This window comes from Austrofundulus limnaeus, unplaced genomic scaffold (assembly GCF_001266775.1).
Source record: "Austrofundulus limnaeus strain Quisiro unplaced genomic scaffold, Austrofundulus_limnaeus-1.0 Scaffold171, whole genome shotgun sequence".
NCBI lineage: Eukaryota > Metazoa > Chordata > Actinopteri > Cyprinodontiformes > Rivulidae > Austrofundulus > Austrofundulus limnaeus.
This window is the reverse complement of record NW_013952573.1, coordinates 1,036,580-1,058,847: the sequence shown is the minus strand read 5'-3', so window position 1 is coordinate 1,058,847 and position 22,268 is coordinate 1,036,580. Positions and strand designations below refer to the sequence as shown.

General features: G+C 37.1%; 1 protein-coding gene across 1 annotated transcript in view; it reads right to left on the bottom strand.

Annotated features, from left to right (window-relative positions):
* The window catches only part of sytl5 (synaptotagmin-like 5), a gene marked incomplete in the record, with an annotated part of 55,654 nt that overhangs the window by 28,321 nt on the left and 5,065 nt on the right, over positions 1-22,268 (bottom strand). The window contains 4 exon segments of the mRNA XM_014017538.1: positions 1,295-1,412; positions 1,554-1,666; positions 3,440-3,655; positions 3,733-4,060. Of these exon segments, the coding sequence (XP_013872992.1) occupies positions 1,295-1,412; positions 1,554-1,666; positions 3,440-3,655; positions 3,733-3,851 (566 nt within the window).

Genomic DNA, 22,268 nt, shown 5'->3' with positions numbered 1-22,268 from the left:
GTAGTATCGGCTTCAAGAATCGGCCAAAAAATATCGGCTGCAGTGTTGTTTTAGTCACTCTGTATTTATATTCGTTTGTTTCATTATTCAAAATACTGTGTGTTAGATGAGTTTTAATGGTGCAAGTTCAAACTAACATGTAATATTCTTTTATGCTATTTTAACCAGACTGTACCTGGCTGCAATGCATTTCAATGAAAATACACGTCTGCCGGCAACTACCTCACCTGGAGAGCCCATGTAGATTATTTTTTCCCAAGTTCAAGAAGGGAGAAGGCACAGCAAAGCCTATCAGAACTACTGAAACCCTAAGTAAGTCTTACCACATTAGTCACTTTTAGAATGCCAACTTGATTTCAATAAAWCAAAATCATCCATACTTTAATTATATCTCCCTTATTCAAAGTCGTGTCACAAGGGCATGTGATGTGTGAAAGTGTTGAATGAGAAACTTTTCCTCACAATGTTAATCAAAAATTACAAAAATAAGTGACACTTTACTGTTTCTACTATGCAAAGACTGTGTACATTTTAATGTTGTTGATGTTTTCTAGACTGTGCTGTGGATTCATCTCCAGTTGTCCCAGAAAAAGCCAGCATCTCCACACCACCTCCTGATGCAAGCGTCTTCACTACACATCCTGATGCACGCGTCATGATATGATACCTTTAACATTTGAATAGGAAATGATTTTGATTATTTGTAAATGTCAAATGTTGCAAAATGTAATATATCTTTGGACATTAGGCGAGGGGACATCAAGAACCAGAAAGGTCAATCCAGGTACCTGAAACCCAGRTGGAGGAGAATCATGGAAAGATATTTTTTCTCCATTAAAATTGTTTGTTAATCTGCAGCTCCTGAGGAACTAATCAAAGGTCATCGTTTGTTTCCTTTATTAGAGTGAAACAAAAAGTAATGTGACATCAGCAAAAGTTCTTAAACATCAACAAGAGTCCAAACATACATTCTTGAGGAACACCAACATTTTTATTAGACTCTCTTTAAATGATTATTTTTATTAGATGCATAATTAACTTGTCTATAAACCACAGAGACAAACAGAAAATTACCTATCATCTAAACTGAGAGGGTCCCTTAAACTAACAATTAGGTTGTTTAGGAATATATGTATGCTCACTGCATCACTTTTAAATATCTCATTGTCAGCTAAGATGTACGGTATAATTTTCAAAATGGTGACATGTTAACAATCTGGGTGGTTATCCTACATTTGGTGTGATTCATTATTAAAACTTTTTCATGAACTGTAACATAATGATGTGTCCTTACCCCTTCTTTTTGGCGCCATCCATGAGGCTGCGAACTGCGCTTCTGTTGGACTTCGGCGTTTCAGGTTTCTCTGCTTCAGAGGAGACTGACAGATTTTCCGTTGACTTCATTTCTGTGACTTACGATCAAAAACACAAGTTTACAGTTAAATAAAATCTGCACATTTCCTGCAGCCCACGTACCCAACCCACTCTTTCTACAGAAGTCATTAGAGTTTGAGTTAGAGTGAGTTCTGGAGAACATTAGTGGTCAGACTTACTCGGTGGACTGCTCAGGATGGACTGTTTAATCACGTCGCTGCTCAYCTCTTTGTGCTCGAAGCGCTTGGACCTCTCCTCCAGGAACCACTCTCCAGTCACAACCTTCAGCTCCCTGTCATACAAACAAACACACCAAAATACCACATTAATAAACATGGATTTACACAGAAAAAGCAATCTGAATGAGATTCTGCATTGGGTTACACGAGAAAATATAAAGTTAGGCTTGTTTTTTTTCTTGCATGTGGCCAAAACTTCATAAAGTGTGGGTGTTAGATGGGAGTGAGAAGAAGCTCTCTGAGCTTAAGCAGGTGAAACATTTGCTTTGAGAGCAAATAAAAACAGAAGCAGAGCAAATAATAAAAAATATCTCCAAGTTGAACTTTTCAAGCTAATATAACTAAAGCAACGAGGCCAGCATACAGCTTCTATGATTTTAAAATCAAGGATTAGATTTGGATCTTTTGTGGATTTTTCTCTAATCTAAGCTCAAATGTATAAATACGTTTCCAAAAAAGTTTTATTAAGTGCTGACTGTTCTAGAAAGTCTRCCGCAGACAAATGGAGACAGATATGGTGCCATTAAAGGGGACCTATTGTGCAAAATTCACTCATATTCAGTGTGCATTGCCAATGCAATCTGTAAAGCCCCTGTGCCAAATGATTGCTATGCCTTTTGGTGCCTGTAAAACTTATAGTTTTTGAAATATTAATGTTTAATAAATTATAATGGCAGTCAATAGAGCCTTGTATTGGTCCAATACTGCCCCCTGCTGCCTCTACACAATGTGGTACTGCACCATAGTTTTATAATATTTAAACTCAGTAGTTCCGTGATTACAATATTAATATGATTGTATTTTGATGTTTTACTGTAATACTGTCTTTATGTTGTCCTATTGCTGTAATATATTGCACTTAAGTGTCAATAATTGCATTGGCAAGGTAAACTTTTTCTGTATACATACAATCCAATCCCTGGGATTGCCCTCTGCTACGTCTCCTARAGTCTCATGATGAGCACTGTGGGCTTTCATGCGGGAGATCAGGGTTCAAATCCAGCTACTGCAACTTTAACAAAAATCTCTTCAAACTTCATATTGTCACACAATTACCTTAAWTACAAACACCTGCTGACGTGACAGGCACAACCTGGTATAGAAAACACATTTGATCCTGGTCAAAGCTCATTCTGCAAGTCCAATGCTGCAGGCAAAGCCATGCTGCAATGACATGCWACATGYCAATGCACACTTGTTTTTACATCGTAAAAACCCATGTCTAGTTCACTTTGGGTTTGCACTGCTTCCAGAAACAGTCCAAGTGCCAAAAATTTCTCCCAGCTGTGTTTCTGACATTATGTAAATGTTTTGTTTGTTTCAGCAAATGAGCTGTTTCAAAAACCTGCAGATTTTTACATCACAATCCGGGTAACCTAGCATGCCAAGACAAGACCAGCCCCTCACCTGATAACCCAAGCTGAGACTTCAACCACTTCATAACAGGATGACCACATTTGTTCTGTTGTTTTAAGAACAAAAATGCATGGCTTGATTTTATTTTTATTTTTACGGCAATGTCCCTACGATATTGCCAAAGAAAGTTGTAGTTTGCGCAAATAATTTCACAATGGACTCTTTTGAAAACTACAACTACCTAAAATGAACCTCATAGGTACCTACCTGACCCTAAAACTAACCTTAACTCAATTCACACCTTAGTCCTAAACCTACCCCCCACCAAAAATTAGCATCCGTACCTGTGGGGATCGGGCTTTGGTCCCACGAGGCTGCCTTTCCCTGGAAAATGGTTCCCCCGATGTAGCAAAAACATGACCACACTTACACACACACACAACTGCTCTGCCTGCAGGTAACACACTTACGAGATCTTGGCGCAGACGTTGCACCTCCACTGGCGTGACCCGGCAACCGTGACTCGGCAGTCACAGCAGACGCGCAGTCGACACTCTTCGCAGAGCTCTCCACGGTCAAAGATCAGGCCCAGAGCCTTCAGGCAGCGAGCACACTGACGCTCCCCAGGTTCCTGGGGCCTGCGGGAACCTTTCCGCTTGATCTCCAGCAGCTCATTTTTAAGCTTCCTGCAAAGCAGAAACAGGAAGCGGTGAGAAAAGAAAGTGACGGAGATGAGCTCAAAGGCGACACTAAAAATCCTCACCGTATCCTTTTCTCCTCTCGCTTCCTCAGTTTCTCGTCCTTCTGCAGCACCTTCAGGATCATGTCTCTTTCGTGCTCCAGCAGGAAGGAGAGGTTGAGTTCATCCACCGTATTCTCCATCAGGTCTGCAGTCAGTGGAAATCAGCAGGCCAGATATCTTGCACGGAGGAGTTCAACGAGAACTACATGTTGCTTYTTTTCTCCAAAATGTCTGACTGGCAGCTGAGTTTGTGTTTTTCTGTTGGCATCGTTGAAGCTGTGATGTACAGAAGGGCTGGAGCTGCTCTGKAGTTTCCTCTTTGATTTTCAGGTGATCACTCTGAGAAAACCTTGAAAATAACAAATAAGACACAAAGAAATATCAAAAACATATGTCTGACTTTAAAACTATATTAAAAAATCTTGAAGCTAGAGGCAACGTTTTATTTAAACTCATAATGTGCCTCTCTTTTGGCCATGACTTAAAAAAAGCTTTAATTAAAATAAGACATTTCAGCCTTATGAGAAGAAAGTGGTGAATGTTTGACAGCTCTAAAGCTTAACAACCCCCAATTAGCTCTTTAGCCTGATASTCAGAGTACAGCATCCATATTACTTTGCTTCCATTATTTCATTTCTATAAATTCTCTGAAAGCCACAAGACTTGTACTCATTATCTGCACACCTGCGTACCAGGTCTCACTGCTGCATAACTCTTATCTGACTCTGGAGACAAGCTTTTCAGCAGCTTTAGAGACACGACCGCAAAGATGGAGACGTCGCAGGCAGAGTGTCACTGCTGAACAAATTACTGGGAAATATCATTCTGGGCCATAATGAGACCTGCACTTTGGATTTTCTGTAAAAAATGACTAGAAATTAGGTTAGTTTCAGTTTTTGTAGTTTTAATCTATGTATGAAATGCTTTAATAGTTGCAAAACTGAACTGACATTTTAAATACAAGRCAGCTAATGTCAGTAAAATATCCTATGAACCACTGGACATAATTTAATGAAACCAGGAAATATTCAATGAATTTAGCCAGCTTATTTCAAGATGGRCACAAAAGCCAACCAACTTTAGAGGAAACACAAAAACCAGGCAGTTAMACAGATACCGTGTTAAACTTTCATGTGGTAGTAGCTGAGAACCATTCATAACACAAACTCTGAGAGCTCTCCTGAACCACAGGGCAGGTTTTAACAAAACGCTCAGAAAATATTCACTAGATGTAAAATGGTAAATGGCCGGAACTTGTAAAGTGATTTATCYAGTCCCACGACTCCAAAGCGCTTCAGTTATCAAGCCAATCTGATAAATTAAAAATTAACACAATCCAAGATGGCTGCCACAGCTAATGCAGAAAATGGTTATAACTCAGTGAATTTTACTTACAGGTATATTGAGCTACAGCTTGGCTTTCATATGAGAATCATCCTTAACACATACTTTGATCATGACATAATGTTATTAATAAGTTTTAACTAAAATGGTTAATACTTTCATTTCTTAACAGAAGATGATCTCAGTCTCAAACTCTGGTCTGAAATGTGAGAGGTGATAAACACTCCATCGAGGAATGCTAGGCCTTATTTCCATATGTTTTTATCCATGATTTAGTTGTGTTAAGTGTTTTAGATTCACAATCATCACATTATTACAATAGCCCAAGGATTGCTACCAACATGGATTGCAGTTTCAACAGGGTAAAAAAAAAAAAAGAAAAGGAGGAAAAAAATCATTTAAATAATGAATTGCTAACCAGAAATGAAGCTGTACACAACTAAAGCCGGCAGTCCTCATTATGAGAAAATGTCACTCTCAGTATGATGAGTGGCTCTGATTAACTTCTCATGTCTTGTTTATTAGAAATCTTGCATCTGAAAACAAAATCCTTCATCAAGCAAATGAACCAAACAGAAAGAAATAATAAACAAATTCAATAAAAGTGAACCATTTTCTTCCACGACAAATGAAACTAGTCAAAAAGATTAAAATTCAGATTTGTGCTGGGATCTGCATTAGCTCACAGCATCCTCCTTCAGTCTTCGTCCTCCCCTCATCCTCTCTCCTCTTCACTTTATGTGAATTAACACTAATGAACCTGCATCATCAAAACTCCATCTGCAGCCAGAGGCTCATCACTGATTAGACCATTTTCAGCTGAACTCCAGCTGCTCTGTCGCAGACGCTGACAACATTTTGCTTCAGGTTTCAGATGTGAGGTGGAGGTTTATTAGAGAAAATATTAAAGGGTTGGAGTTAACTTTATGTTTAAATTGTTCCCAGTTTTTATTGTGATTTTACAAAAAAGTCTGCAGCCACAGAGTGGAGACTTCACACAGGCACAACGTCAGAGCGGAATACAAATATGTTGACTTAATGGTATTATTTTATAGTATTAATATTTTATATTTTTATATTATTTTACCATGTTATCAGACTGAAATCTTTGTACCACAGCGAACAAACAGTGACTAATAAATGAGAAGATTAAATGATCATGGTTATTTAAATTGATTACTAAAAGTTAAGAGGAATAAAATGTTGCAACAAATATTTTGTATCGTTCAGAAACACATCTACAGTATTGGGTTATTTTAAAAAAGTTCTCAAACCTTAATGGTCTCTCTTTTTTAAGGTTTAAAACGTACAAATTACAGATTTCAAAACTGTTGTGTTGAACATAAAAGTGGTGAAGTTTGAAATATCAAGCTTTAAAAATTGTGTTACATAAACTGTTACAAAATAACTCTAAAACATTTGATCATCATAATAGCATTTATTTATTTAGTCTTTTTAGGTAATTTTATAAAACTGTGTTTTATGAAATTATGAATTTTTTCCTCCAAGTTCACCAAAATATTGTGTTCTCCGCAACTTTGTTTTGTTTTTGTCCCTGCGCCTCATAAACAACAAATTTACATTTTCCCTATCAGCGTTTAAAAAAGCTAATTACGTATTTAAAAAGAAAGAGAGAGAGAAATGGTCGGGACAACAAACACCACATGATTTTCCTGATGTTCTCGGTACACATGACTAACTCTCAGGCAACAGTGTCAATAAAGCGAAACTAATATTTATCTGAGCTTCTGTCGTATCACACTGCGACACTGTGTGTGTGTGTGTGTGTGTTTCTGTAGGGGTGGTGCAGCCCTCCCTGAGTACATACAGCACACATTCTCTCTACCCTGAGTAAACAAGATGGTAGAGGCTGTAAAAGTTTGGCATCTCAGAGGAGGAAACACTTTCTGTCGCTCGGAGGGAAGTGTGGTGACTCAGCATCAACACACAGGTTTCCATCTCTTCGTGTCATTTACGCATAGGATATCTTGTTACCAARCTATTCTGCATCACGTGGCCACGGATCCTGTGGTCTTGTTAGTGTTTTGTAGCTCGGTGGCCTTTTCAGCTCACAGACAGCAGACTCAATTTGGCAGCTAAAGACTGGAAGTAAGCTTTGAACAGCTGGTCTTTAGTTGGCAGGAAAGCAAAATAGAGAGGAGTGAAAAACAAACACAATATCCATATATTTATATTTAACTATGAACAGTCAGGAGAGTAAAAATACATATGCTAGAAAGCTGTTCATATATTTTATTGTGTACTAACTCTATCATACCATCTGTTCTAGTTAACAAGCTCACCAACATTAACCTGTGACTTTCAATAAGCAGGTGGTTGTCCAGTTTTCTGACACTAGAAATCAAATGTACAAAAAACTGACAGTAGAAACTAATGCTCTGCAGTTGGGATCCCACAAGGCTGCTGTCTTGGTCCATTTATAGTACAAATTGTGTACACCAAGTTGTGTGACTCACTTACCCCATAAATTAAAATGTTATTCATGTCAATACAGTTCAAAATGGTTGCCACAGCTAACCAACATTAAACAGAAAAAATGGCTACAACTCAGTCAATAATCCAGGAACTGAGTTAAGATTTAATGTTATTCCCATTATATTCTCAGTCCTCTGATGTCTTTGTTAAAACCTAGAATGAAAGGCTGTAGGTGAATTGAGGTTTTGGTAGTGTTAAAGTGTTATATTATTGGTCCCTAATATTTAAATTTAAATTTTATTGTACTGATTTCTTTTCATTTTATTGGTTAGGAGAAGGCAATATACAGTACATTTTACTGCATTACATATACACATACTGTATATGTTGTAGTTTAGGACAAAAATATATCAGTTATATACAAAGTATATGTATTTATAACAAAAATAAAAAAAAAATAACCCTCCAAAGCAAGTGTTCCCAACCTTGGGAACATGACCCTGTGCTGTATGTTTTGGTTGTGGGGCCATGAGGACCAGGATCCACAACTGAAAGTGTCACAGTGGTTCAGTACCAGAATGCTACCTTCCACCAAATTAAAACTTTAACTGTAAATTATATTATTTTAAGGAGAAAACACTGTGAGATGACAAATTTCCCTGCAGACTTAATCCTTGGTGACTGTGCTTCACACACCAGGACATGTTTTGGTTGTAGATTTATGAAGCTCTTATTCTCTAAAGAATGAGTCTGATCATACTTTACATTTTTTATTGTTTCTAAATCCCCCCAAAGACCAACCGTAACAGTGAGCTGATCCTCCTAACACGTGTTGCCTTTTGTTGCCAAAGCCGGCTTTACTCTGGCTTAGTTCGAAGCGTCAACATCTTACAATGTGACTGATTAAAAAAAACAAACAAACAAATGTTCTGATTAGTTTTATGTATGAAGAATGTTTTATAACAGACATTTAAAGTCTATCCATCAACGTGTCTCCTTCTCTTTGTAATGTTTTCCCCCACAGGCATCATTGTTTTTCTCATTACCTGCAGTGATCAAAACAGCAAACATCTGTTCTCCCAAAGTGTTTTTTGTTTTATCTTTGGCTAAAATTCTAAGTTGCTCTTGAAGCTGAAATGTACTCGAAGTATTGAAATGCAAATAACATTTTACTCAMTCTTGATGAAGTAAAGTCAGAAAGCAGCCGAGGAGAGAAGCCCACCAGTGATGGGAGAAATCTACATGTAAAGTTATTGTCACAAGGTGTGAATTTTTAATGCGGATTCAAAACAAAACACTGAAACGTGTCTAAAATAACAATATGCACATAACAAGCTCCATTAACATTCTCATCACACGACTCCTTTAGTTTTGGAGTCTCGAATCATTAAACAGGCAAAGTTGTGTCCCCTTGTTCTGAGAGTCTGCATTGTTCTAAACATTTGAACAACTTTGGGATCTCAATGAAATTTGCCCACTTAAATCAAGGTTATTTATAAACAATGTTATATGCAATCATTTAGTGCAAGAATATGAGCTAGGGGTGAGTCTCAACAACTACCACACCAAAGTTTAGCTCACTATCTGTAATAACGACAGAGTTATTGACAATTTTGTGTTTGCTGCAATTGACTTGTTGTGGCAGCCATCTTGAATTTGGCTGACTTTAAAAGTTAAACAGATCTGTCCACTGGTTTGAGATATTTTGCTAACAGACGGAAACCATACACACAGTAACACAGAGAATAACGTGAGAGCTTGCTAATAAATCATACAGCAGCTCCTTCAGCTTTTGGTATTGGTATTGGTAATTGGGGATGGGTACAACCCAGGTGAGCGGGGGCCTCATAAGTGGGCCCATTGCTCACCTCAAAAGATACTGGGCTTTAATCAAACCTTTTTGTCCCTCGGATGAAGGACACCAGGTTAGAAACCCTCAGTGTTCTAAGTTTCTCGGGATCCACAAAGGGGTCGCCAAGAATTCTTTCCCTTAGACTACTCAGAGCCAAGCATTGGCCTAAGTAGTGCAAAGAGGTCTCTGATTCAATGCCACAGCCATCACACAGACCATTGTCTTGGAGTCCATCACCATTTTATGGCGGTTGAGCAGATTGTGCCCAGTTAGGACTCCAACCAGTGTACTTAAAGTATTCCTTGTCAAGGCAAGAAGGGATTTTCCAAATCTGTCCACTGGTTTAAGAGATATTTTGCTAACAGATGGAAACCATAAACACAGTAACACAGAGAATAACATGAGAGCTTGCTAATAAATCGTACAGCAGCTCCTTCAGCTTGCTTCAGCAGAGTTTTGGWGTCCAGGAGAGGTTATAGGTTGCTTTTTGTCATCAACAGTAACAACAATTTTAGATAATATTAAATAAAAATTAACACTGCAAACAAAGAGCAGTGAATTCATATTAATGGAAAAAAGTATAAACTGTTTGGTGCATTAAACAGATGCTTTAGTTAACTTATCTCTGCTGTTAAGATTTCATTCTTTGCTTTTATGTTGCCATATCATACTGTGATTCACAGGACGCTGAATCATTAATGCAACAGAAATCAGTCAATGGCGAGGACTAGAACAGGTCTCTGCAGACCGATAACATCAAGTCATCTGACTCAGACGATCCTCAACCTGAGGTTTTATACCCAACGGTCTTCCTCCATATGTAGGAAACATCATTTATTCATCAGCAAAGGTCAATAACTCATTTCACAGCAGCTTACACTCATATCACCAAATATTTCATATCTCGTTGTCCTGCTTTAAATAGAAAACCTGGATTTATTCATCACCGTCAGACATTTGTATTCCACTGTATTCGAACTGTTCCCATTTATTAACTCTTTTATTCAGCTCATACAATACGATTTCTACACAAACACAAATACATCAATCCTGCATGAAAGGGTCAACAAACACAGAAGCCTCTGTCGAGTTAATCACCATCAAAGTTTCATTGATTTTGTGCAACTTTTGAAATAAATACAATTTTTAACCTGCAGAAGAATAACTCTGTAATTGTTTGACTAAGATTTTAGAATAAAATTCTGAACAAACAGCAATAAATTTGATCTTCTTTCTATCAACAAAACCCCACAGAATGTCAAACAAATGATTCATACTGCAGTCATTTTCTTAATTTAGTCAGATTTAAAAGCAGATCTGTCACACGGAAAAAGCAGCATCAGAGGTATGTTTTTCATGCTTTTAAATCTATAAAATTATGTAAAGAGGGATTTGTCTTACAAACCTACACAGTAAAGAACTTAAAAATAAAAAAAAGATTCTGAATTAATATCTAATTATTTGAATTTATTCAAACAATATACATCAATAGCAAAATTCCCAAGAATCCCAAACTTTCGTTAAGGTTAATTTCCTTTAGAGGGAAACATCAGGTCTATTTAAATATCATTGAGTTGTTTGATCACACAACCACTCCTCAGAAAACAACTTTTCTGAAGCAGAAACTCAGCCGAGAAACATGTTGATAAAACTGTCAATATGTGAGGTCAAACTCTGCCTCGGGGACAGTCAGATCAGCAGCATAATAAAGAGCTGCTGGAGGGAAAACAAGTTTATTATAAACCAGAAGAGGAAGAGGAAGAAGATGAGATAACTATTTTTAGCACAAGAACAAAACCACTGAAAATATGTCTGAAAATATAAAGTTACAGATGATTATCAGTGAATAAATCTCACTGATCTTATTAATCGCTCATCCATTTGCAGGCCAAGGTTTTTCACCCCCCCCCAAATAAATAAACAAATAAATAAATAAATAAACAAGTGCAACCTTTTAACACTCATAGTATGTGTTGTAGATGACTCTCAGCTACCACACCTAATTTTAGCTATTTTTTTGAAAAAAAAAATACACATTTTTGTGCACTTTGAATAAAGTTGACACCAAAGGCAGTTAAGGACATACAGAAATAGATTTTTATCTGCCAATCAACAAGTTGTTTTGTTTAAAATAACTTTTTTTGTTTAAAAAATTCAATGTTAAAAAAAGCTGCTACATGAAACTTTTTAAACGCTCTTGTGTGGTTTTTTTCCCCCCACCATGACTGTGTTTCTCATTAACAGCTGTCTGCTGCAGCCAGTAAAATATTAATGGAAAGCCATGGTCGGATCAAACCAAAACAAATGGAGTGGAAAACTTTAAAATACTCCAAAGACACAAAGAGAAACAGTTATTTTACTTTTTATTGCCATGAAAGATGGCTGGATAAAGGGTTTCATTCAAGGAGTGCAACTGACAGTGACCATAAAATTAGGATTTACCAGACAAACACATTTTTTGTAAATTACAGGATGAATCTAGACCTCTGCACATAAAATGCAGAGTCAGGATAATTCACAGTGAGTCTACAGATGGAAAAGCAAAGGCCTCACGCTGTGAGGCGTCTGACAGAGATCTCATTCCAAATGGTTTCCAGGCTGCTGATCTCCATCTAAAAGGAAATGAAGCTGATAGGATTTATCCAGCTGCCTCGGCTGTGTGTCTTCCTGCCTGCAAGGCTTGGATGTGGACCAGTGTTTACAGCCAGGTAAAATCAATAGACAGCCACAGTCACAGAAAGCTAAAGATCTGTCGAGCTAAAGGATGTTGTGGAAGAGATTTCCTCTATTTCCATTATTATTTTTTATAAATGACATATCTGTCCAACCAGGAAGTGTCTCTGCTTTTTATTTAACTTCCTCACTGTCTTCTACAAACACAATGGGTCTGGGCAGATTACACGTCTGCACCGCTGCAGTGCACTAATGACCGCTTCCCTCTCAGGCTGAAGACCTGTCAGAGACTCTGCTCGTGTCATTCAGAGCGGAGCTGCTGTCAGGCTGAATCCTCATCATCTGACTTTTCAGCTGAAACTCAACACATCCTGTGCTGTCAGTCAGAATTCAAGCTGAAACCTTAATTACTTGGTTGGCTTAAAGCTAATGAAGCAGCATTAGGAGCTGATATGAAAAACTCGCCTCCGTCGAGTGTGGCTCTTGGTAAAACTGAGGACAGGGCTCTGTTTTCACCAGATTTGGCCTTTTGTTTCTAATTATGAGACTGGCTGGAGAAAGGTGATGTCAGATTGCAGCAGAGACAAATAAAGGTCGTCAGGCTGCCTGAGCTAATGTCTTAATTGGCTGTCTGTGAGTTTTCATGCTTGGACTGAAGATGAGTATCAGCCCAGGAGAGAGAAACAGTACATTCATTTAAATAGAGCTTTTTGAGTCTGATGACTCCGAGTGCTTCTGCACTACAAGCCACGTTCACCCACTCACAGGTATATTCGTTCAGCACTTCTTAGTCTTTGCAGTCTCTAAAGTGGTCTGGAAGCATTGTAGTTCACTTGTCGGAAAGTAAAAGGGCTGCATTCAAAGCTTTTGAAGAGTCTGCTGTAAGGGAGAGGGGCGAGACTTTGGGAAAACATCACAGGGTTTCTGACAGCCTCGCCTCAACCTTCATGATATTCAGCTCATTTGTACACAAAAGAAGGAAAAGAAGCTGCATGAAGGCTGCAGAGGAGAGACCACAGCAGAGATCCAAATCCACAATCTGCCATTTACTGTCTCATTTAACCTTGCCCTGAGCTTTTCAAGGAGCGCATTTTTTATTTTCCATGGTTGTTAGGATAAGACCTCATAGATGTAAAAAGATAAACATTGTTGACAATTAGTCAGTTGTATAAGTTTTTTTTAAATTTAAACTAAAGATTAAAAGCTTCTCATAGGAGGACAAAACCCAGAATGCAGATGAACTCAAGGATATAAAAAAGATAAGAATTTTGGGAGGGGAACAAAAATCACATGAAGGAACAAGCAGGACTGGACTTGTATGGAGGTAAATTTGTGTTTTTATTTATTTATTTATTTATTTTATTTATTTATTTATTTATAATTTTTTTGATTGAAGATGCTTTTTGTTTGATTGAATCATAAAAACACAAATTTACCTCCATACAATAAACAGCTATGGAGATAACAGGAGACCGAGTACAGGTGTAGGATGATGAAATATTGGAGAAGCTGAGCTGATCACAGATTGGGAACAGGTGAGAGTGGCAGGCTGACTGAGAAAAATATTGAGGACAAGTGAGAAATGTCAGGGGAAATAAAAACACAAGTGAGTAAAAACTAAACATGAATCACAAGATACAGGTAAACCTAATAAACCACAGAAAAACTAATCAAGACCAATAAAAAACACAGGTGATAGTGAGTGTGGCAGAACTGATAGGCGCTACTTGGGAAGTTTCATGGTTAATGGAATTGTGCCTTTGGAGGAGATAATTTTTAAATGATTAGCATGGTTTGCCAAATTGCATAAACAACAATACATTTTTTAAACAAACATATATTTAATCAAAAATACAGTGCAAATGAACGATTAAGAGGCCACAACGTTTTTGTTGATTGGGCTACGTATACAAGAGTTACAGATCAAAAATGTTTACCCCTTACACTAATGCCAACTATTGGTGGGCTTATGTTTTCTGTGTATTATATAGCAGTTAGTGTATACTATTTTTACTATGAACGTTTTTCCTAAATTTATGATAATTATGACTTCATGATGGATTTTGCGAAATTTTTCATTTAGACAGTCTAGTTGTGCATTATTACCTTTTAGGTTTAGGCTTAGGATCTAAAGGTCTGTAAATTTCATAAATATACAATAAGATATTTTTGCGTAATTTTTGGTGGTTTATAGCACCCCCTATACCTCAATGATTTTCAAATCTGGTCCACCAACGTAGAGCTGACTTGTGTAGTACAACTGAATACTAAATACTATAATGAATATTTTTGTCTGGGAGGAATAAAAATTTAATTTCATTTGCTTTAAACAGGGAGAGTTGTGAGACTTGATTGATATAAATGGTACCGCTGTCAAGGGTGTGACCAGGGTGTTCTATTGTTTGGGTCTTATCAACCACACAGGCGGTTAGTCTGGGTAGAATCTTTAGTGTAAACAGACGCAGGGCTGGAGAGAAGGCGCTTGTTTTAGTTCAGATAAAACACTGGGCCATACAAAGAGGTGCTGGGAGACAATGGCTCTGAGTTTATATTTCTTTGTCACTTCAGTAGAAAACAAAACCAAATATTAGTTTATTTATTTCTTCATCATGAGTGACTTTTTTTAAGTGGAGAAAATAGAAACAGAGAGACAAACAGAGAGAGAAGTAATTAGAAAGATAGAAAGTTTGAAATAGTGATTAGAAGTATATTAAATATACACCAACAAAACACAGGACCACACACCCAACATCTGTCTGCTTACCTGAAAAATAAATGGATAAATACATGGAGGGCATATATAAATATATACCCATACATATATAAAGATACATACATACATGCCTACATTCATAAATATTGTCTGTATATACACACAGACATATATACACACAGACATATATACACACTCAGTGACCTGTCAGAACCCCCGGATCAGAACACCTGTTTGTGAGCAGTTGTGAACATGCGTGTATATACAAGATTTCTCCAATGGAATATTTAATAGTGACTGTGGAGGATCGGAGACCCAACCCCCAAGACACGAGGCAGACATAGGGAAGACCAGAGCCCAAGGGCCCGAGAGGGATCCCGAGCGCAGAGCCCCAAGGGGCACCCGCACGGGAAGATCCGCCCACTCTGAGTTTTACAGCTGAAGAATAACAATGTTTTAAGAGAGAATTCACTTGGTTTTCAGTGCAATTATTCTGGCTTCCAAATTTTGATCACGTTTCTTTTACACTAATTTACAAATCTCATACACTCCTAATGAAAACTCTTAAATCTGTAAATTTCTCATTAAACTGTTATTTTCATTAAACAATTTTCGTTGTTGTTTATTGTGAGTGTAAACACAGCAACAGTTGGCTGCAGCTCTTCTGGTGCAGTCTGGGTACTTCCTGCAAGATTATGGTAACATTTCTGCTCAAACAATGGTGGAATTGTTGACATCAGTGCAATGATTCATAAAATAAAATACTGTAGAGGTGGAGTTGCCACTTTGGTTTTAGCTTCTAGCTGCTCATTCTGGTTAAAAATACAATAAGTTCCTTCTACGAACTGAAGTTCAAAATGTTCTCCAACGGGTAAATTATTAATTGTTCATAACCTTTTTAGAAAACCCCACATAAAATACTGTAATCAGAACTATGACTTTAAACAAACTTAAAGATTTGGTGTTGTTTGGATTCAAACTGCATTGAAGACATCCTAAAAAGGGGCTGCTTTGCCTCTGTTTTGATGTATGACCACATGTGTCTCTTGTGACGGTTGATTCATTCAAGGTCAAAATACCCAGGGAGAGCAGGTGACTCACTGAAATCAACCCAGAAAGTCATCAAACTTAAAAAAAAAAAAAGAAGCGAAACATGTTTGGCGAGGATTAGACGAAGAGACATGACTTTAGCAAATCAGGTCAGCAAAACAAAGTCGTATAAAACCAATACTCACTCATCACTAATTATATTTCAGGTTTTTTTTTTTGCTTTAGCACACAAGCCACCTTTATTATAAGACCAATATAAACTCTGGCCTCACAGCGACTCAGCCTACATGTCACTGTCGCCCCAACATCAGAGCGTTCGTCACTAATGACCTAGCAGGCCTCCGGGGCTGCACCACTTCCTGCCGGGCTAAATGAAGTGAAAAATAGGAAAATGAAACCAACATCACAAGTTTCTGTGAAATGACTGTTTCCAAACCTCCCTTTTTAGATCTCCTCTTTTGCCCTCCCTACACTGTTTTCTTTTAACCCTAACTGAACTATCGAGCGTTGTTTTTGTACAGATTCTACTGGTGCGATTTCACCTGCTAATTAGGAGGAAAAGCAGCATAGCTGGGGGGAAACGGCTGCTGCTCTTCCAAACAAACCAGCAGAGAGACAGAAAGAAAGCAGAGCTAGGGATGGAAACTGAACACTGTTTGGATGGTTGTGATGTTTTTCTTTGTTTTGACCTGAAAATATAAAAGCCTACCCAAAAGGAGAAAGTCCTCTGAAACAAACTCAGAGCTCTGACCTCCTTTCAAGTGATAAAATACACTAAAGACAAAGCAATGTGTGAGTAAAATACAAAACAAAATGACCAAAAGATTTTTTTGTCCTCCTCCTCAGCACAGTGTGCTCTCAGTGCAGTGTGCTCGTTGTTGCATGAAGCTAATGCTTTCCTGAATGTTAATGGCGGCTTTGAAGAAAATGGCTTTCTTAGTTGATCTGGCATTATAAAACACGATGATGGTGATTAAAAATAACTTTATTCAAGACCTTTTTTCTGAGCCGAATCTCCAGCTAATACACAGTGTATCCAGATAAAAAGATTCTAATCAAACCGATTCAAAAACAATCAACTAAATATCAAATCCTAAGAGACTTTTTTGTTTAAAAGTCCAAATTAGAGCTTATTACATTGTGCACACACGATGACAATTTTATGTTTGTAGTATAATCAATCAAATGAGTCCTACAAGCTGACAGCTGGTTATTAGAAACATCTGGAGCATCTGTGAACATCTGTCCTGTAGTTTGTGTTTCATTGTGTAGCATGCACTGTTTGACTCAATCAACCTTTTTTTTCAATTAATTCACCATAATTTATGTTCAAACTGTGAAAGAGTTCATTCTTAATGACTATTCGATGAATTAGTGGAATGAAGAAAGCAAGTGTGGCAACTTTTATTTTGCTCCTTCAAGAACCATATATTGACAAATATTTGTAAACTACAGCCGAAAATCCGACACCTGAATGCTGCTGCAGGTCAAACTACTAAAACAGGCTTTAAATAAAGCACAAGAGTTCTATTGATGCTTTAAATCTTAGCAGTCAGACTAATATAGGCTGAACTTTTAACTCTGTGTTTGAAGGACATTGTAAAGTGAGGTGTGTTCAAGAGCTACTGTTTATTCAAACACTGCTGACGTAACATTTAAGAACTGGCCTCACCTTTTAACCTCTCACTGTCAGGGTGGAATTTATCACTAATGGTTTCAGGGCTACAAGGCTGTATTCACTCCTGTCAGCAGATCATTTAGTCCATTCATATTCACATTTGTTATAATATCATATTAGTTGTCTTCATGTTTGTTTATTATCATGGCTTGTCAGTGATGCTTGGTATCCTTTGTTGGACGGTAAGAAAGATCATGATCTGACGTTTTATTGCTGGCATGATCCTTGTAATTTTGTTAAGGTTTTATGCTTTGTGTTTTTATTAGATCTTTTTGGTCTGCATTTTATTTTCTTATTTCCTGTTTAGCTTCCCAGTGTTTCCTGTGTCATTCCTCAGTTCATCCTCTGTCAGCTTCCTCTGATTGTTCTCAGCCAGCTATTCACACCTGTTCCCAGTCTCCAATTAGATCTGCTGTTTCCAATACCTCGTTACCTCTGCTCTATACAGTATAACCTGTATCCTGCCACCACCTGAGCGATCACTGTGTTAGTTCCCACCAGACGGTACAGTTATATCCCTTCCTGGTTTCTGTAAGTTTTGCTGCCATTCATAAAAGTATTTTAGTTTATCCTTTGTGTTCTCCCTGTTGTCTGCATCTGGGTCCAAACCCCACCACAACTGTGATAACTGCATTATCTTTATTGCCAGGAAATGTATGTAACACTGACTTATATAGTTTCATAAAGCAGGTGGTTAAACAGTTTTCTAAACATTCAAATCCAAATTACAAAAATTTGGATTAGAACATGACTTTCTAGAGTAGTGAATTCCGGGGTCCCACAAGGCTGCTGTCTCGGTCCCATTCTAGAATAAGTTTACAAATTAAATTCTGTTCAAAACCACTGTTTCTTCTGTAATTTTATGTTGGGTGTCCAAGCATCCAAAAGTCTCCCCTCTTAAGCATTTGGTCTCTTTAGTTGAGATGCTTGTAATAAGCAAATTCAGTTTTTTCATTCTCGTCAATAAACGTCTGGTTCCATCTTGTCAATCTAAATCTGCAAAATTTTAACTGATTTTCTAACTGAGGAAATATTTAAAACAAAAAACTTCGATAAAAGGTATTAATTTAACAAATCAAATTAATTTACAGTCTACATTACATCCTTAATAAAACAACTTGTGCTTCATTTAATTATGAAGACAATAAGAGCTTTACGTGGTCAGTGATTTTGAATTTTGAACCTTCGATCTCCAGTATTATCAGCTTTGCCCATGTGTGCTGGGTGAAACAGATTGCCTTTTTCTGAAAAAACAGAAAACAGCCCAATGACTTCAGAGTGAAAGTCACCGTCTGTTGGCAAAGTTCAAAACCACACAAACTGTGAGATGGTTCGAARGATGAATGTCTTTTGGAAAACAAATCTTTTCGGAAAAGTTAAAATTATACTTTTACTAAACATAACTGAAAAATAACCCTGGTTTGGAATTGTTTTTTTTAAGTGCATGTGCGTTTTAGTAAAACCCCTGTTGTTTGTGATGCAGATATGTTTTTCACAGCTTCCACTCTGTAGAGCTCAATAATAAACAACACATGAGAGCTTTTTAAGATCAAGGCTGGATCTTATTAACCCAGATTCAGATGTGGCCTCTGCTGCAGTTTCTGCAGCATCGCTGTCAGAGAGAAAAAAATAAAATAAAACCTTCGGGTTACAACCAGCTCCCTCTCTTTTCACTAACATCGCTGAATATTTCATAACACTCCAGTCCTGCCACGTTGTGCACTTCATCTTTGTAAGGAACTACCAGCTGCTGGGGTGAAGTCCATCCTCTGCTCAGAGGAGTTTTAACATTATTCTGACAACCGTTCTGTGTAACTGGAAGACAAACATATGCTAATGGATGTTTTTATTAGCTTTGTGCTGTAATTTTTTAAATATGTTTTGTAATTTATATGCCATATGTTTTTTAATGAAGAAAAAAATTAAAAACTTCTGACTGATCTAAAAGTTTTTTGGACTTTGAAAGAACAGATTGAACAAATAGAGGCTGACAGAAGATTGCACATAAAGAGAAATGCTCAAGTTTATGCAATGATGAGATAAAAACAGAAGGCAGTACTAAAAAAATAACAAGCAACTTATCTGATTTAGTCCTAAAAATAAAACATATCTTTAAACTTTGATATCACAAACAAATTTAGCTGGGGTTTTTGTGTGTGTTTATGTCACATTTTGCTAACCAGTTAGTATCTGAGGCACCACATTTATTCAAATCCTGTTTATTAAATAAACTTGTTATTTTTATAATTTAACAGTAATACTGCATTATTTAAGTGAATAAGTTGTCAAAACACACTGTTTGCATAATGTTTCCTATTATAAGTTAAGTCCATTTTGATTTAACTGGAGCCATGAATAATTTAACGCCAAGTTTATATTTTTATGCACATTTTGTTCTTGTTCACAAAGCATGACATAATTTCCCAGCCCAGGTTTATTGGACTTTTTATTTATCGCTAAGCTTCTTTGTTGGCTTATTTTTAGTTAATTTATTGCATTCATTCATGTCATTACTGCTTGCTCGAATCCCTTCAAATCTATTTCATGATTAAACACAATATTATTGCATGACTTGCCGACAATGAATCTAATTAATGTTTGTGTTTGATGCGTACTGAGCTGTGTTGACTTTTCCACGCAGCGCATCCTGGACTGCGTGCAGCAGGAAGTGAAGCGCCAACATTATAATTTAATTAGAAATAAAGATGGGTATTTTTTTTGGTTCTCTGTTGTTCTGAAACTGATGTGATGATGTGTCATGTCGTCCCATTGTATGCTTTAACTTCAGCTCACGATGATGCATTCATACTTGCTATGAAGCACCTGAGAGTGCAAAAAAAAAAATAAAGGCAGCACTGCCTGACCTCACTCCCAGCAATCTATTACTGGGCTGAACCATTTCTTTCAGAGCTGCCTCCAAATTACATTTCTGCTTTTGAGGTGTTTTTCCCCCTCATCCTACACATGTAGGGTTTTGCTGATGTTTCCAACTGATTGCCTCGCTGCTGCCCAGATTGAAAGCGGGCTGTGATGTATCTCTGAGGCCAAACGGGGCTTTATGCTGCATGTTAAATTACCATGCAGTGTGCTTTGTCGAGCTATGGATAACATCACCATCAGTGAGTGGGAGGAGGGAGGGAAACCCCACAAAACACTGCAGATCAGATATTATTCAGTGCAGCAGCAGCCAGGGGCTTTCACATAGAAAGTCTGACAATCAGCATATTTATTTTAGATGGAATCAGGCAGTTAAAGATAATATTCATGGTTTTTAAGGTGGATGCAGTTCAGCTCCCTGGTTTGTGAATAAAAAAAGAGAATGAACAACGAAGACAGGATTTATTTATAAGCTGGTCAACAGTTCTGTTTCACAGAGGCTAGGAGCAGAAAGAGCTTCGGATAGATGTTGTTTTATGTATTTTTTATGCTCCATTTGTCATAAATATCCCATGAAATGGATTAAACGCAGGTCGAGATGAAAAGATATGACAGTTAGCAATCCAGGACTTTTCAATTTAAAGATGACTTCATGCTTTAAATGAGGCAAAACTGCTAAGTTGCACTGAAAAACACCCACCCATAGAAATAAAGGTGGGGAACGCCATGCATATTAGGTTGATTTAGAGATGCTAATTAACTTAGCACATGTTTTTATACGGGAAACTGGAGAACCCAAAGAAAACCTTCATCTTCTTTTAGCAGAATAGCCTCCAGGAGTCAAGCACATTTTTTTGCTCTTACAGTGCTAACCAACTGCACCACTGTGCAGCTAAGAAAACAGTCTAACGCTAACATCAATCTGACATAATCCACAAGATAATCTGGTGCTGAAGCAGAGTTACAGTACTAAACATGAATTACAGAGCAAACAATCTCCAGTTCCCAGTTTCATTTATTATTCAATAAAGTTTAAACAACACAAATTTACACTAAATTAGTTTAAATATAACAATTGCTCTATTACTTACAAAGCCATCATTAGCAGTAGTCAGTGCTTACCTAAAAGAATTGCAGAGTTATAAATTAATATTCTAAAATGACAATTATTKACTTTAAATATGAGCAGTGACAGTGATGGCGTGGCTTCACTGGTTCATCATAAAAACTTAGCTACCTTTCATTTGATAAAAGTCTTAAATAAATTGTGTAAATGTGTTGCAATGTATTAAACTTTACATGTCATTTAGAAACAAAACAAGAAAAATGAACATGTACATTAATTTGTTTATTACCTTCTAACCTATATAAGAATTGAATCTTCTAGTTATCATCACGGTAGTTTGCTTCTTCTCACATTATGTTTTCATCTTCACTGCAGGTGAGACAAAGTAAAAAGTTGAGGACAACGTTGCTTCTTCAGGATCAAAATCTGATCAAACTTTCCTCATTAGAATTGATCTTGCCAACTAACTATAAATCATACAACACTTAAAATGTAACATGCTGTTTTTCATGCCAAAGTTTCAAAACTAAGATTTTGCACAATTTGCTTGCTTAGAATGTTCGAGATGACTCTCAGCTACCACCGCAAGTGAAGATCTTCACAACTGACATAGCTAAAACTTGTCATGTTTGTTAAAGTTCCTTTGCTTTTCCTTTGCTGTGGCAGCCATTTTGTACTGGTTTAGTCTTTATATTTAATCATTTGTAAATGTAATAAATGGTTCATTCTGGAATGGTTCATTAAAGCAGCAATATCATGTAAAATAAACTTTTTTGAGTTTTATATCATGTTATAATGTTATACTTTCATTAAAAAAAATAACCAAAGCCTTGCTTTGACTCATTCATGCATGTTTGAGAAATCCTGC